Raw genomic sequence first — 15,283 nt, forward strand, 5'->3', positions numbered from 1 at the left:
TGCCAGATCACTGTGCAATAAAACCTTTGTTTTCCGTGACATCTTTGGCGCCTGGTGTTCCAACGAGATGAGCCACCCGCCGAGTGGAGCTCCACAAGTGCAAGTGCGCATGCACACGTGCAGTTCTCTCTGCCCGGACTTTAGCACCTCCCCCCGGCGAGTTTTGCCACGCTCTGGCCAGGCAATTTCAACAGTTCGCTTAAGGGTTAACTTGTTTCAGTGGCCCCTGCAAAAAAACCGTAAGGGGCCCAATAAGAGTCACACCTCCTGGCTAAATGAGGAACTGCTAACCCTCAGGAAAAGTTGCACTGATGTCAACTGTGAAAGCAGCGTATTATTCCAACTTGCTTATGAATAATAAGAACAATCAGAATTGCTGTTTGAGACATTTTCTAGGCTTACACAGCCCAAACAGTTTGTTTGCAACACTGATTTGTCTGCACTTGTCTTCTCAACATATTTTAGGGCCCCTTCATACATAACACAATTGAAGCTGACTGGCGCACAAAGGAGGAATTGCATGGGGTGTGCAGCCAGTACATTCTGAGTGCCGGTCCCAAGCCCGGATAAATGAGGAGGGTTGCGTCAGGAAGGGCATCCGGCGTAAAACAAGCCAACACAACTATGCAGACTCAGAATCGAATTCCCATACCGGATCGGTCGCGGCCCGGGTTAACAACGTTCGCCACCGGTGCTATTGCCCAACAGGGTGCCGGTGGAAATTGGGCTACTGCTGGGCGAAGACGACGAAGAAGAGGAGAAAAACGTTGCCACGAACAGCGGGAGAAGAAGAAAACTAGAAAGGTGGAAATGAGAGTGGGGACTTTGAATGTTGGTAGTATGACTGGTAAAGGGAGAGAGCTGGCTGATATGATGGACAGGAAAAAGGTAGACATATTGTGTGTGCAAGAGACCAAGTGGAAGGGAAGTAAGAGCAGGAGCATCGGCGGTGGGTACAAGTTGTTGTACCATGGTGAGGACAGGAAGAGAAATGGTGTTTGGGTCATTTTAAAGGAAGAGTATGTTAAAAGTGTATTGGAGGTTAAGCGAGTGTCTGACAGGGTGATGAGTGTGAAGTTGGAAATTGAAGGGGTGATGATGAATATCATCAGTGCATATGCCCCACAGGTAGGTTGTGAGATGAAGGAAAAAGAAGATTTCTGGAGTGTGTTAGATGAGGTGGTGGAGAGTGTGCCCAAGCATGAAAGAGTGGTGATAGGAGCAGACTTCAATGGGCATGTTGGTGAAGGGAACAGAGGTGATGAGGAAGTAATGGGTAGATATGGTATCAAGGATAGGAATGGGGAAGGACAGATGGTAGTTGATTCTGCAAAAAGGATGGAAATGGCTGTGGTGAATACCTACTTTAAGAAAAGGGAGGAGCACAGGGTAACATATAAGAGTGGAGGAAGGTGCACACAGGTGGATGACATTCTTTATAGGAGATGCAAGCTAAAAGAAATCACAGACTGTAAGGTGGTAGCAGGAGAGAGTGTCACTAGACAGCATAGGATGGTTGGTTGTAGGATGACTTTAGAGGTAAAGAAGAAGAAGAGCGTGAGAGCTCAACAAAGGATCAGATGGTGGAAGCTGAAGGAGGAAGACTGTTGTGTGAAATTTAGCGAGCAGGTGAGAGAAGCACTAGTTGGAGAGGAAGCAGTTTTGGACAACTGGAAAAGTACTGCAGATGTGGTGAGGGAGACAGCTAGGGCAGTACTGGGTATGACATCTGGACAGTGGAAGGAAGACAAGGAGACTTGGTGGTGGAATGAAGAGGTCCAGGAAAGCATAAGGAGAAAGAGGTTGGCGAAAGAGTTTTGGGATATTCGGAGAGATGAAGAAAGTAGACAGGAGTACAAGGAGATGCGGCGTAAGGCGAGAAGAGAAGTGGCAAAAGCAAAGGAAAAGGCATATTGCGAGCTGTACAAGAAGTTGAATAGTAAGGAAGGAGAAAAGGACTTGTACCGATTGGCCAGACAAAGGGACAGAGCTGGAAAGGATGTGCAGCAGGTTAGGGTGGTAAAAGATGCACATGGTAATGTGCTGACAAGTGAGGAGTGTGTGCTGAGAAGGTGGAGGGAATATTTTGAAGAGTTGATGAATAAAGAAAATGAGCGAGAGAAAAGGCTGGATAATGTGGTGAGAGTAAATCAGGAAGTAAAAGAGATTAGCAAGGAAGAAGTGAGGGCTGTTATGAAGAGGATGAAGAGTGGAAAAGCAGTTGGTCCAGATGACATTCCAATGGAGGCATGGAAATGTCTAGGAGACATGGCAGTAGAGTTTCTAACCAGATTGTTTAATAAAATCTTGGAAAGTGAGAGGATGCCTGAGGAGTGGAGACGAAGTGTGCTGGTTCCTATTTTCAAGAACAAGGGTGATGTGCAGAGCTGCAGTAACTACAGAGGCATAAAGCTGATCAGCCACAGCATGAAGTTATGGGAAAGAGTAGTAGAAGCTAGGGTTAGAAAACAGGTGAAGATCTGTGAGCAGCAATATGGTTTCATGTCGAGAAAGAGCACTACAGATGCAATGTTTGCTCTGAGAATACTGTTGGAAAAGTACAGAGAAGGACAGAAAGAGTTACATTGTGTGTTTGTGGACTTAGAAAAAGCTTATGATAGGGTGCCAAGAGAAGAGTTGTGGCACTGTATGAGGAAGTCTGGAGTGGCAGAGAAGTATGTTACGGTAGTGCAGGACATGTACAAAAATAGTGTGACAGCGGTGAGATGCGCAGTCAGAATGACAAACTCATTCAAGGTGGAGGTGGGATTAAACCAAGGATCAGCTCTGAGTCCTTTCTTGTTTGCAGTGGTGATGGACAGGTTGACAGATGAGATCAGACAGGAGTCCCCATGGACTATGATGTTTGCAGATGACATTGTGATCTGTAGTGAGAGTAGAGAGCAAGTTGAGTCTAGTCTGGAGAAGTGGAGATATGCTTTGGAGAGAAGGGGAATGAAAGTCAGTAGAAGCAAGACTGAGTACATGTGTGTGAATGAGAGGGAGCCCAGTGGAATAGTGCAGTTACAAGGAGTAGAAGTGGTGAAAGTAGATGAATTTAAATATTTGGGGTCAACTGTTCAAAGTAAAGGAGAGTGTGGTACAGAGGTGAAGAAGAGAGTGCAGGCAGGGTGGAGTGGGTGGAGAAAGGTGGCAGGAGTGATTTGTGACCGAAGAATATCAGCAAGAGTGAAGGGGAAAGTTTACAAAACAGTAGTGAGACCAGCTATGTTGTATGGTTTAGAGACAGTGGCACTAACAAAAAGACAGGAGGCAGAGCTGGAGGTGGCAGAGCTGAAGATGTTGAGATTCTCTTTGGGAGTGACAAGAATGGACAAGATTAGGAATGAACATATCAGAGGGACAGCTCAGGTGGGACGGTTTGGAGACAAAGTCAGAGAGGCGAGATTGAGATGGTTTGGACATGTGCAGAGGAGGGACCCAGGGTATATAGGGAGAAGGATGCTGAGGATGGAGCCACCAGGCAGGAGGAGAAGAGGGAGACCAAAGAGGAGGTTCATGGATGTGCTGAGAGAGGACATGCAGGTGGTTGGTGTGACAGAGGAAGATACAGAGGACAGGGTGAGATGGAAACGATTGATCTGCTGTGGCGACCCCTAACGGGAACAGCCGAAAGACAAAGAAGAAGATATATGAAGGGTACAGTTTACCCTTCACATTCACTGTTTACCCTTCCCATTCACCCTGACATCGGAGTGAATGCGAGACATTATTGTAAAGTGCTTTGACATCTGATGCAGATGGAAAACCGCTATATTAATGCAGTCCATTTCCCATTTACATGACTTTGAACTTATTTCTTTGGCGGTCCTTCTAAAATCGTTATGGCAGCTCGTTGTACAACTTGTTTATTGGATCCTCTGCCATCTTGGGTTGTAAAGGACTTATGGTCAACAATAGGGCCTTATAAACTGAACCTTCTACAACCCCAGTTCCAATGAAGTTGGGACGCTGTGTAAAATGTAAATAAAAACACAATACAATGATGTGCAAATCCTTTCAACCTATATTCAACTGAATACACCACAAAGACAAGATATTTAATGTTCAAACTGATAGACTTATTTTTTGTTGTGCAAATATTTGCTGATTTTGAAATGAATGCCTGCAACACATTTCAAAAAAGCTGGAACAGGGGCAACGAAAGACTGGGAAAATTGATGAATGCTCAAACAACACCTGTTTGGAACAGGTTAATTGGAAACAGGTGAGTGTCATGATTCGGTATAAAAGGAGCATCCCCAAAAGGCTCAGCCGTTCACAAGCAACCATGGGGTGAGGATCATCACTTTGTGAACAACTGCGTGAAAAAAATAGTCCAACAGTTTAAGAACAATGTTTCTCAATGTTCAATTGCAAGGAATTTATTGATTCCATCATCTACAGTCCATAATATAATCAGAAGATTCAGAGAATCTGGAGAACTTTCTACATGTAAGCGGCAAGGCCGAAAACCAACAAGTTAAAACTCTACCATGCAAAGTGAAAGCCATACATCAGCAACATCCAGAAACGCTGCCCCTCCTCTGAGCCTGAGCTCATTTGAAATGGACAGACGCAAAGTGGAAAAGTGTGCTGTGGTCTGATGAGTCCACATTTCAAATTGTTTTTGGAAATCATGGACGTCATGTCCTCCGGACAAAAGAGGAAAAAGACCATCCAGATTGTTATCAGTGCAAAGTTCAAAAGCCAGCATCTGTGATGGTATGGGGGTTTGTTAGTGCCCATGTCATGGGCAACTTACACATCTGTGATGGCACCATCAATGCTGAAAGGTACATCCAGGTTTTGGAGCAGCACATGCTGCCATCCAAGAAATGTCTTTTTCAGGGACATCCCTGCATATTTCAGCAAGACAATGACAAGCCACATTCTGCACGTTACAACAGTGTGGCTTCATAGTAAAAGACTGTGGGTACTAGACTGGCCTGCCTGCAGTCCAGACCTATTGACCATTGAAAATGTGTGGCGCATTATGAAGCGCAAAACTGACAACAGAGACCCCGGACTGTTGAACAACTGAAGTCGTACATCAAGCAAGAATGGGAAAGAATTCCACCTACAAAGCTTCAACAATTAGTGTCCTCAGTTCCCAAACACTTATTGAGTGTTGTTAGAAGGAAAGGTGAAGTAACACAGTGGCAAACATACCACTGTCCCAGCTTTTTTGAAACATGTTGCAGGCATCCATTTCAAAACGAGCAAATATTTGCACAAAACAATAAAGTTTGATCAGTCTTGTCTTTGTGGTGTATTCAATTGAATATAAGTTGAAGAGGATTTGCAAATCATTGCATTCTGTTTTTATTTACATTTTACACAATGTCCCACCTTCATTGGAATTGGGGTTGAACACTCATCACTCTCTTTGGAGTTTTCCCAGCCTCTTTTAAAACTGCAGTGGTTAATCCCTTGTTAAAGAAGTCAAGTTTGGTTGCTGACTCCTTCACAAGCTCTCGACCCATATCAAACCTTCCTTTCTTGTCAGAAGTGTTTGAGAAAGTGGTCTTAAATCAGTTTGACAAGTATTTGTCAATTAACTAACTTTTTGAGCCACTTCAGTCTGCTTTTAGCGCAAGTCATTCAACCGAAACAGGGAGAACTAAGGTAGTGAATGATTTACTGCTGGTATTGGATTCAGAGTCTTCTGTTTTGCTATTGTTAGATCTTAGCACTGCATTTGATACCGTGGATCTCCAGATTTTGCTGGACAGACTTGAAACCTTCTTTGGCATTTCAGGCCAGGTTCTCCAGTGGGTAACTTCATACTTCTCAGAGATATCTTACGGTGTTTTGTTTAATAAAGCACTCTCATGCATGTCAAGTATGGGGTTCCACAGGGTTCTGTTTTGGATCCATTGTTGTTTTCATTGTATCTAGCACCGCTGGGTCAGATTTTCCATTCATTCCAATTGTATTTCCATTTTTATGCTGATGATCTGCAGTTGCATATGCCATTGGCAATGAATGATGGTTCTCAACCATATTAACCTGGGGCCTGTCTAACTGCTCTTAAGAGCTGGTTATCAGCAAATTTCCTGCTCCTTAACTCAGCCAAAATAGAAATTCTTATTATTAGACCAGCAAGACAGAGTCACCTTTATAATATGTTTACTCTGTCTTTGGAGGACTGTGTTATTCATTGCAAAGGTAGAGTTAAAAATCTTGGTGTGTTTTTGACAAAACACTTTCCTTTGACTCCCATTGTAAGGAGGCTACTAGAATAGCCTTTTTTTTCCCACTTGAGAAACATCACTAAGGTTAGACCTGCCTTGTCTTTAAGGATACTGAGATTTTAATTCACTCTTTTGTGAATTCACGATTGGATTATTGTAATGCCCTTTTATTTGGTCTGGTAAAGAAGACCACTCAATGCAGCAGCTCATATCCTGACCACAGCTGGCAAATTTGAACACATCACTTCAATGGTTCCTAGTTCGGGTTAGTGCAGATTTTAAAGTGCACCTTCTTACTTATAAAATTGTAAATGGTTTAGCACCACTGTACTTATATCTGACCTGGTGAAGCCATACGTGTCTGCTCGTACACTTTGCTCGCAGGACTCTGGTCTTCTGTGCAGCCCAAGGGTCTGGAAAAAGACTGTTGGTGAGTGAGCTTTTTCCTTTTGTGCACCAACTTTATGGAATAACCTGCCGCTTGACATCAGGCGGGCTTGTTCTGTTGAAGTATTTAAAGCCAAGTTGAAGACTCACTGATTTACTGCTAGATATGAGTCATGAGTTGTGGTGTTACAGCTATGATTATAATTATATTAACTACTGAAATTTTAATTATATCATAATTTGGTTGTGATTTTAACCTTGTTATTAACTTGACTATTTTGAATTGTTTGTTGCACAGTACTTTGATTGAAAGCTCAGAAATGGCCCCAAATAGGCTTCATTAAATTTTGGAGCGAAACAGTAAGGAATAGATAGATGCATTTGTTTAGTCGTGAGGTAAGGCATTATTCTGACCCCCTCCCCAAAAAAGGAAGCATGTGGAGATGATTAACAGAAATACCCACAGTGTCGCTCCTGAAACAATAAAGCAACTAAATGTTCCAATGGATCAGAATATATTTTTATGGGAATGGATCAGAATGTGTGGGTTTGTGACTGTCTTGGATCAATACCTAGATAAGAACCAGGCTTTCAATGACTTCCTGAACTTGGCCAGCAGATATTCAGCGTATCTGTATGCAGCTAACGTTTTGAGCTTGTAGAGACATTCACGTATCTCGGCAGTGAGATTGATGTTTCTGAGTCGCCGTCCTTCGAGATCAGGAGACACCTGGCGAGAGCTTTTAAAGTCATGGATGTTGAACAGTGGTGTTTGGTGATGCTGATCGCTTTATAGATGAACAAAAGTCCTGGTACTTCCTACCTCACTTTATGGTTGTAAAATGTAGAGCTGCAATGATTACGCAATCATTAATCGACTATTAAATTAATCGACAACTGCTCATGGGTGATCATGGACAAATTATTTTGATTCATTTTTTAAAGAAAATAACCAGATTCTCTGATTTCAGAGCCTTAAATGTGATTATTTTCTATTTTACTTGACAAGATTTTGTACTGAAGATCTTTGGGCTGTGGGCAAAACAAGACATTTGAAAGCATCATCTTGGATGTGGAAAACACTGATTAACATGTTTCATCATTTTCTGACTTTTTTTGGACCTAACATAGTATCGATTAACTGATCGATTATTTTATCTATTAATCGATTATGAAAGTAATTGGGAGTTGCAGCCCTAGTTCTAGGGTGGCGACAAGATGTCTCTGATACTGAGTTTCTTTGGAGCATCTTACGGTACCGCTGGAATGACTTTGTGTCGAATTAGCGGTTGCTCAGTGAGGTTCAGATGTGAAGTATCGCTTGCATTGTGAGGTAGCAGGTGCCTCAGTGTTGAGAACCCCAGCAGGTGGAGACCACCAAAGGGACACCCAAGTTTCAGCTGGCTCTGGCAGATGGATGGTTACTTTCAAGAGGCTGGGGATGGACCGGTTGTCTGCCTGGATGTTTGGTATCTGGAACCCAGGTTGGTACTGTGATGTCTTGGATGTGGCGATGCACAACAACAACAGCACATGCTGCCAAATTTGAAGCGACTTGGGGAACGGGGTGGGGGTGGGGTCGGGATATTAGTCATTCATATCAGAGTATTTTTACTACACTACACTGACATTTCTGAATGCTGCGATTGACTGCTGATCTAGTTCTTTGTACTTTTTTAAAGCGTTTTTGTGCAAGTGATCCACTTTCTTACTTAATTACTCATAATAATATTAGTTTTACTAATAAAACTGTAGACCATTAAAATGAGACCATTAAAAATTCAAATGTATTTAATTTAAAATGATATAACAAACACGGAACAAGATGATCACATATAGTTGTTGGGGAAAAATGATAAATGACTTAAATGGGTGATTTATTTTCTGTTGACTGACTACTCGATTAACCAAATAATCCACTCGAACGGCGCCTCCACCTTCTGAGGTCCAATGAAACTGTCAAGACATGCTCGATTTCTTCCATTAACTGATGAGTAGGTGCATCAGCTTTTACGACAGCAGCAGGAATGGGACGTGAGAGAGAGAGAGAGGCCTGATCATATTGGAGCCACTTAAATGTATTTTAGCAGACTGTTGCGCTGGGAAATCTCTCTGACCGCGGATGTTTGCTTTAGAGACACTACAGGTTTTTATCATCTTGCCTGTGGACTTATGTCAGATGTCAAAGACAATCGCAGTAAGTCCTCTGCAAAAAAAATAAAGGGACATGTTAAAGAAAAAGAAAAAGTTTCTTTGGGAAATCATGACGTGGAGGTTGAATTTTATACACTGTTGGATGTTCATCTGTTTTAGTGTGAATATTAATAAGTTACTAAAGTGCAACAGAGGAACAGCCTGGTTTAATGATACAGATAACTACATGCTACTAAAGTATTTATACTGTTGTAATTTTGGAATATATCTATCCATTGTGCATTCCTCATGCTACTACGTTACTGTGTTTCTTCTCTGATTGATGTGTGTGTGTGTGTGTGTGTGTGTGTGTGTGTGTTTGTTTTTGCCGCGGTGTATATGCTCGGTACCTTGCTGAAGGCCAGACAGTCTTTGTCTTGATCTTTGTCTTTGACCTCAAAATCGTACAGCGCCTTTCCCTGGGGTGGAGTCTGGCTCAATGGGCGCAGCAACTGGATGTAACTGGCAGGCAAGAAACCATGGCAACCGTTGAGCTCACCGTGGTACCAGTTGTCATCTACCTTGCGTCGCAGGATTATGATATCACCCTTGGAGAACTGGAGATCGCCTGGCTCCTTGCCCTCGTAGGAGTAGAGGGCTTTACCGCAAGGCAGCGCTGGGACATTCTGAAAAAAGACGGACATTTATTATTTATACCTAACATGGTTTTGATTAGACAGATGCTAAGACAATGTAGCTGGTATGTCCTTGTCATCTTTATGATGGTCAGCAACAATGTGTCACTTCGTCCTGGAACTCCAATCTCAAGTCAGATTTCAAATCAAATCAAATCAATTTTATTTATATAGCGCCAAATCACAACAAACAGTTGCCCCAAGGTGCTTTATATTGTAAGGCAAAGTCATATAATAATTACAGAAAAACCCCAACAGTCAAAACGACACCCTGTGAGAAAGCACTTGGCGACAGTGGGAAGGAAAAACTCCCTTTTAACAGGAAGAAACCTCCAGCAGAACCAGGCTCAGGGAGGGGCAGTCTTCTGCTGGGACTGGTTGGGGCTGAAGGAGAGAACCAGGAAAAAGACAAGCTGTGGAGGGGAGCAGAGATCAATCACTAATGATTAAATGCAGAGTGGTGCATACAGAGCAAAAAGAGAAAGAAACACTCAGTGCATCATGGGAACCCCCCAGCAGTCTAAGTCTATAGCAGCATAACTAAGGGATGGTTCAGGGTCAGATTTGGTGTAAATCTGACTTTTTAGAAATTTAATTTATAACTGCCTTTATAAATGAAGATTCCAAATGCTTGGCACATCATTGGATTTGTCTGCGTAAGAAAAGAAAGCTTCTAAAATGCAGTTTGTCACAGAAGAGGCAAATTCTGCTTAATTACAACCAATGCAGGATGGTTGCACAGCAGTGGTGGGCACACTTCCGATAATCCGATAACAGATAATTATCGAAGATAATGTTTTAATTATCGGATTATCTTTTTAGATAAATTTAAAAACCATCATCGGACTAATTATCTTCCGATGAATTACCGTCCAATAACTTTTAGACCGATAACGTACTAAACTAAGTTGAACAGTGAAAAACATTTTTAAAACTGTTAAAGCTGTTGAGACCTACCTGTTAAAGGTTTCGTAATAGGCATGTTGTTCTATCCTCTATCCTCAGAGTCTCATGCTTTTTGTGTTTCGTGATACTATCACAAAATGCGGCATATTTTCATGACGCAGTCAAGTTTAGTCCACTATTTCTAACTATAACTATAACCTTAACCATAACCTCCACCCCACCTCAAATTTTGGGATACCATGACAAAATTTTGTAATACCGTCACGGAACGAACTAATACATTAAATCATTTACCATGGTGCCATCAGGAACTGGTGTGAGATCAGGTTGGTTCTGGACAGGAACCATTCAGGTAGATGACTGGTCAGTCACCCCTCCTCAAAAGCAGGCATCTATCTGTCACAGCCACGTTAAATGTGGGCTTTCTCTACTTGCCGGATCGTCAGCATCGAGCCACCTGTACAGTAGAGCTCACTCAGAGAAGCACTCTGCAATGTTCTGGCTGAGGTTCCCTCACTACACAAGTGATCATTTAACACAACACACATTGGCAGTACCCAAGAACTATCTTAAGAAACCGACAGTAGTATTAAAGATATTCACTTGTTGCCTTATGTCTCTGGTTAGTGTCCATGTCTCACAACCACACAATGAGACAGAAAGCACCAGGACCATAAAGACTTTGACCATCGTTCCCCCTGCATAGGTGTCGGCATAGCTAAACACCCTTCAGCTCTTTCCACGTGTTTCTTGGCTCCAAAGTCTGAGGACCCACAGACCTGCACATCACTATCAAGATAGTAGCAAGTGAGCAAATTGTTCAACCTTCTGCACTGTCATCTGCTCTACATTAGTGGCGTTGCTTGTTAGACAAATGACACAAATGTGTTAATAATCCCTGCAGTGATCAAATTGGTGAACTGGTTTGTAAAAACTTCACTATCGTGGAAAATTAAAGTTTTGGCTCCAGAGACAAGTTTGTAGAACAGGAATAGTTGGATATTCCCTCTGAGTCTCAATTTATTGCACCGGCAGTGTGTGAGCTATAGCTGGTTATTAAAATGCTTAGCCTGTAATTGTTGCTTCTACCTTGGGCTAAATACGGTAATTTTGAAAATGCCACAAAGTGTGATGCATGACTCCCAACAGCTTGAATAATGTCAGAACTGTGGTGCCAAAGATGTGATTTCATGTTCAAGACAGTGACCCAAGAATGGTGTAGAACATATGAAGAGTTCAGATGCAAAACCCAATAAGTCCTTTTTTTTTAAATGGAGAAAAATGCAGTTGAAAATGGAGATTTAAAGGAAACCCTATGCGGAAATGCACAGACTTTCATCAATAACATGAAATCAGTTTGTTCAAATTCTTTCATATTTTGCACACTGATGGTCCCTTTGACAGCCAAGTACATGTTGGTGTCAACTAAAAATTTATGGTTTTGGAGATACTGGGTTTTGCATCTGAACTCTTCATATTGTACATACTTGTAATTATTCGATGTTAGAAAAAAGCACAATAAATTGTTGCAGGTAACACATGATAAAAAAGTAATAGTCTGCATTATGCAGACAACAGAGCTCTTTATTTCTTCTTAATAACTGCAATGTAGATATTTGTCATGACATCACAACACCACTCGATTCAAATTCACTGCACATACCCAAAACAAACATTGCATGGCTCAGCGCGCACTTAATATACTGAACATGTTCGCAAAGAAGGCAGGGATTAAAATGTGAGTTTATCTGAGAGGATCCAGGTAAACAAACAGCAGCATGTAGCAGAAAAGAGAATGCAGAAAGATAAAAGAGAAGCTACAGAAACAAATTCTTTTCTTCCCAAAGAACGTGTTGGCAATAAGACACACATATGCACGCCGAATTTTATACACAGCTGTACTGATTGATTCTCCCCAGATGCTGCACTGAAGAGAACACCCTGAGGCTATGCGGTTATGCCGAGATCAGTGTTGACGCAATACGAGGAAATGCACAGTTGACACAGTTCTACTGGTGCTTTTACTAGGTCCTTTATAAACTTAAAAACACTTACAGAACTAAAAATCTGTATTTACACTTACAAATAAACTAAAGTAAGGGGATATGGATGTCAGGCATACTCAGAGAAACTAGCTAATGTTTTTATTTTAAACTGTAACACTTTCTGATTTAACAAAACCAACAAACACTAGAGGGCACACAGAGAATGCTAATGCTCGCCAAAGCCTAGCAAACCTCTGGGTGGCTTGGTGGCTTAATGGTTAGTCCATAATGGATGGCTTAATGATCGGTTTTCTGCCTGGACCCTCCTGTATGGGGTTTGCATGTTCTCCTTTTGTTTGCATGGGTAGTCCAAGTCCTTATGCCACTGACCTACCCACTCCAGAAGAACACCAGCAAATTATTTTATTAAAAGATGCCACCAGAGCCCAAAATTGGGGGTTCACTGGTCCTCTTCTGTATCTTTAAGAATTTCAAAATTTCAGAGCTGAATATGCAGCAGTTTTATGAAGTTACTGATGGAACTGAGAATCCCCTTATTCATATTATGTCTGTACTTTCTTGCTCGCATGGGAATTTTAATTGAATATTCATTTATACCTGCAACCAAAACAAAACTCTGTCAAAATTTTACACTGTATTTATTATTTTAGACAGTTATTTTATATTTTTAAATCAGAACAAGCAGCATTGGAAGCTCTTCAGAACATTCGGCTCATTTCAGAAATTGTGTGTGTGTGTGATTACATACAGTTGTATGCAAAAGTTTGGGCACCCCTGATAATTTTCATGATTTTCCTTTATAAATCATTGGTGGTCTGGTTCAGAAATTTCAGCTAAATATATCACATAGCAGGTGAACACACATATTTGAGAAGTGAAATGAAGTTTCTATTATTTACAGAAAGTGTGCAATAATTATTTAAACAAAATTAGGCAAGAGCATATATTTGGGCACCCTTGTCATTTTATAATGGGTACCTCTAAACAACTCTCAAATGACACTGAAAACAAAGATTGTTTGAAAGATTGAAAACATCATGGTTTCGGGGAAGAATACAAAAAGCTATCTCAGAGATTTCAGCTGTCAGTTTCCACTGTGAGGAACATAGTGAGGAAATGGAAGACTGCAGGCACAGTACTAGTTAAGGCCCAAAGTGGCAGGCCAAGAAAAATCTCAGATAAGCTGAAGCAAAGGATTGTGAGAACAGTTATAGTCAACCCACAGACCTGCTCCAAAGACCTGCAACATGATCTTGCTGCAGATAGTGTCTCTGTGTATCATTCAACTACACAGCGCACTTTGCAAGAAGAGATGCTGTATGATGCTGTAATGCAGAGGAAGCCTTTTCTCCATACACGCTTGAGGTATGCTAAAACACATTTGGATAAGCCAGCTTAATTTTGCAATAAGGTGCTGTGGACTGATTAAACTAAAATTGAGTTATTTGGACATAACAAAGGGCGGTATGCATGGCTGAAAAAGAACACAGCATTCTAAGAAAAACGCTTGTTACCTACAGTAAAATTTGGAGGTGCTTCCATCATGCTGTGTGGCCAGTGCAGGTACTGGGAATCTTGTTAAAGTTGAGGGTCACATGGATTACAGTCAATATCAGCACCTTCTTGAGAACAATGTTCATGAATCAGTGACAAAGTTGAAGTTGCACCGGGGCTGGATCTTTTAACAAGACAATGACCCTAAACAATGCTTAAAATCGACTAAATCATTCATGCAGAGGAACAAGTACAATGTTCTGGAATGGCCATCTCAGTCCCCTGACCTGAATATTATTGAAAATCTGTGGTGTGATTTTAAGTGGGCTGTCCATGCTCAGAAACCCACAAACTTGAGAAGAAGAATGGCCCAAAATACCTTCAACCAGAATCCAGACTCTCATTGGAAGCCACAGGAAGCATTTAGAGGCTGTTATTTCTGCAAAAAGAGGATCTACTAAATATTGATGTATTTTTTCTGTTGGGGTGCCCAAATTTATGCACCTGCCTAATTTTATTGAAAGAATTATTGCACACTTTCTGTAAATCCTCTAAACTTCATTTCACTTCTCAAATATCACTGTGTTTGTCTGCTATATGATATATTTAACTGAAATTGCTGATCCAGACAACCAATGATTTATAAAGGAAAATCATGGAAGTCATCAGGGGTGCCCAAACTTTGTTGTACATACAGCTGTATGTTGTGGGGACAAATTTGTTCCCACAGTCACTTATATGAATGCACTTCCTTTGTAGGAACAAAAAGCTGGCTCACAGTACACACAAAATAATCGTGAGGATTATTACCAGTCTTGTTTGGGTTATAGTTAGAGCAGATTTAGGCTTCAAACAAGTTGTAGTTGTGGTGAAAGTTGAAAGTTCAGGATGTGGGAGTCCATGTTTGTCAACGCAGTGTGCCATGAAATGACAAAAACTGGCTCCTGTGTGTGTGTGTGAGTGTTAAAGCCTTTCCACATCCACCTTTCTACTTCTCTCTCGACCTGTTTCACCTGAGTGGTTTTTGTAAGCATTAAACATGAAAGACAGTGTAACATTACACCACAGTGAGATGCGAGAGTGGCAGGGAGGCGTTGAGGGAATCCAGGCGAGCGTGGCGAGGAAAAGGAAAGGATGGGGGCACAGAAAGAGGCATGACAGAGGTAGGTTAGCAAAAGACACTCTGAGAAACAGAAAAGTAAAAAAAATAATGGGAGCTAAAGGACAGCATGGACGAAGAGAAAGCAAAAACAGAAGATGTGAACAAGTGTAAAAGATAGATCAGCACGAGAAGCAGATTATGGCTGGCCGAATGGTGGATGGAACACGAGGCAGCAGAAGAGCAGCATCACCTCGCCCCCTTTTCTGTTTTATCGTCCCTCCAGTGCTCTTGCACTGAAAATGGCCATTTTCCCCCTCTTTGCCTCTTATCCTTTCTTACACTCGATTGTCACCTCTCTTCTTT

General features: G+C 41.6%; 1 protein-coding gene across 1 annotated transcript in view; it reads right to left on the reverse strand.

The window, feature by feature from the left end:
* The window catches only part of LOC117524172 (E3 ubiquitin-protein ligase SH3RF3-like), a 377,095-nt gene that overhangs the window by 136,955 nt on the left and 224,857 nt on the right, over nt 1–15,283 (reverse strand). The window contains 1 exon segment of the mRNA XM_034185923.1: nt 9,128–9,403. Coding sequence (XP_034041814.1) covers nt 9,128–9,403 — 276 coding nt within the window.

This window comes from Thalassophryne amazonica, chromosome 14 (assembly GCF_902500255.1).
Source record: "Thalassophryne amazonica chromosome 14, fThaAma1.1, whole genome shotgun sequence".
Lineage (NCBI taxonomy): Eukaryota > Metazoa > Chordata > Actinopteri > Batrachoidiformes > Batrachoididae > Thalassophryne > Thalassophryne amazonica.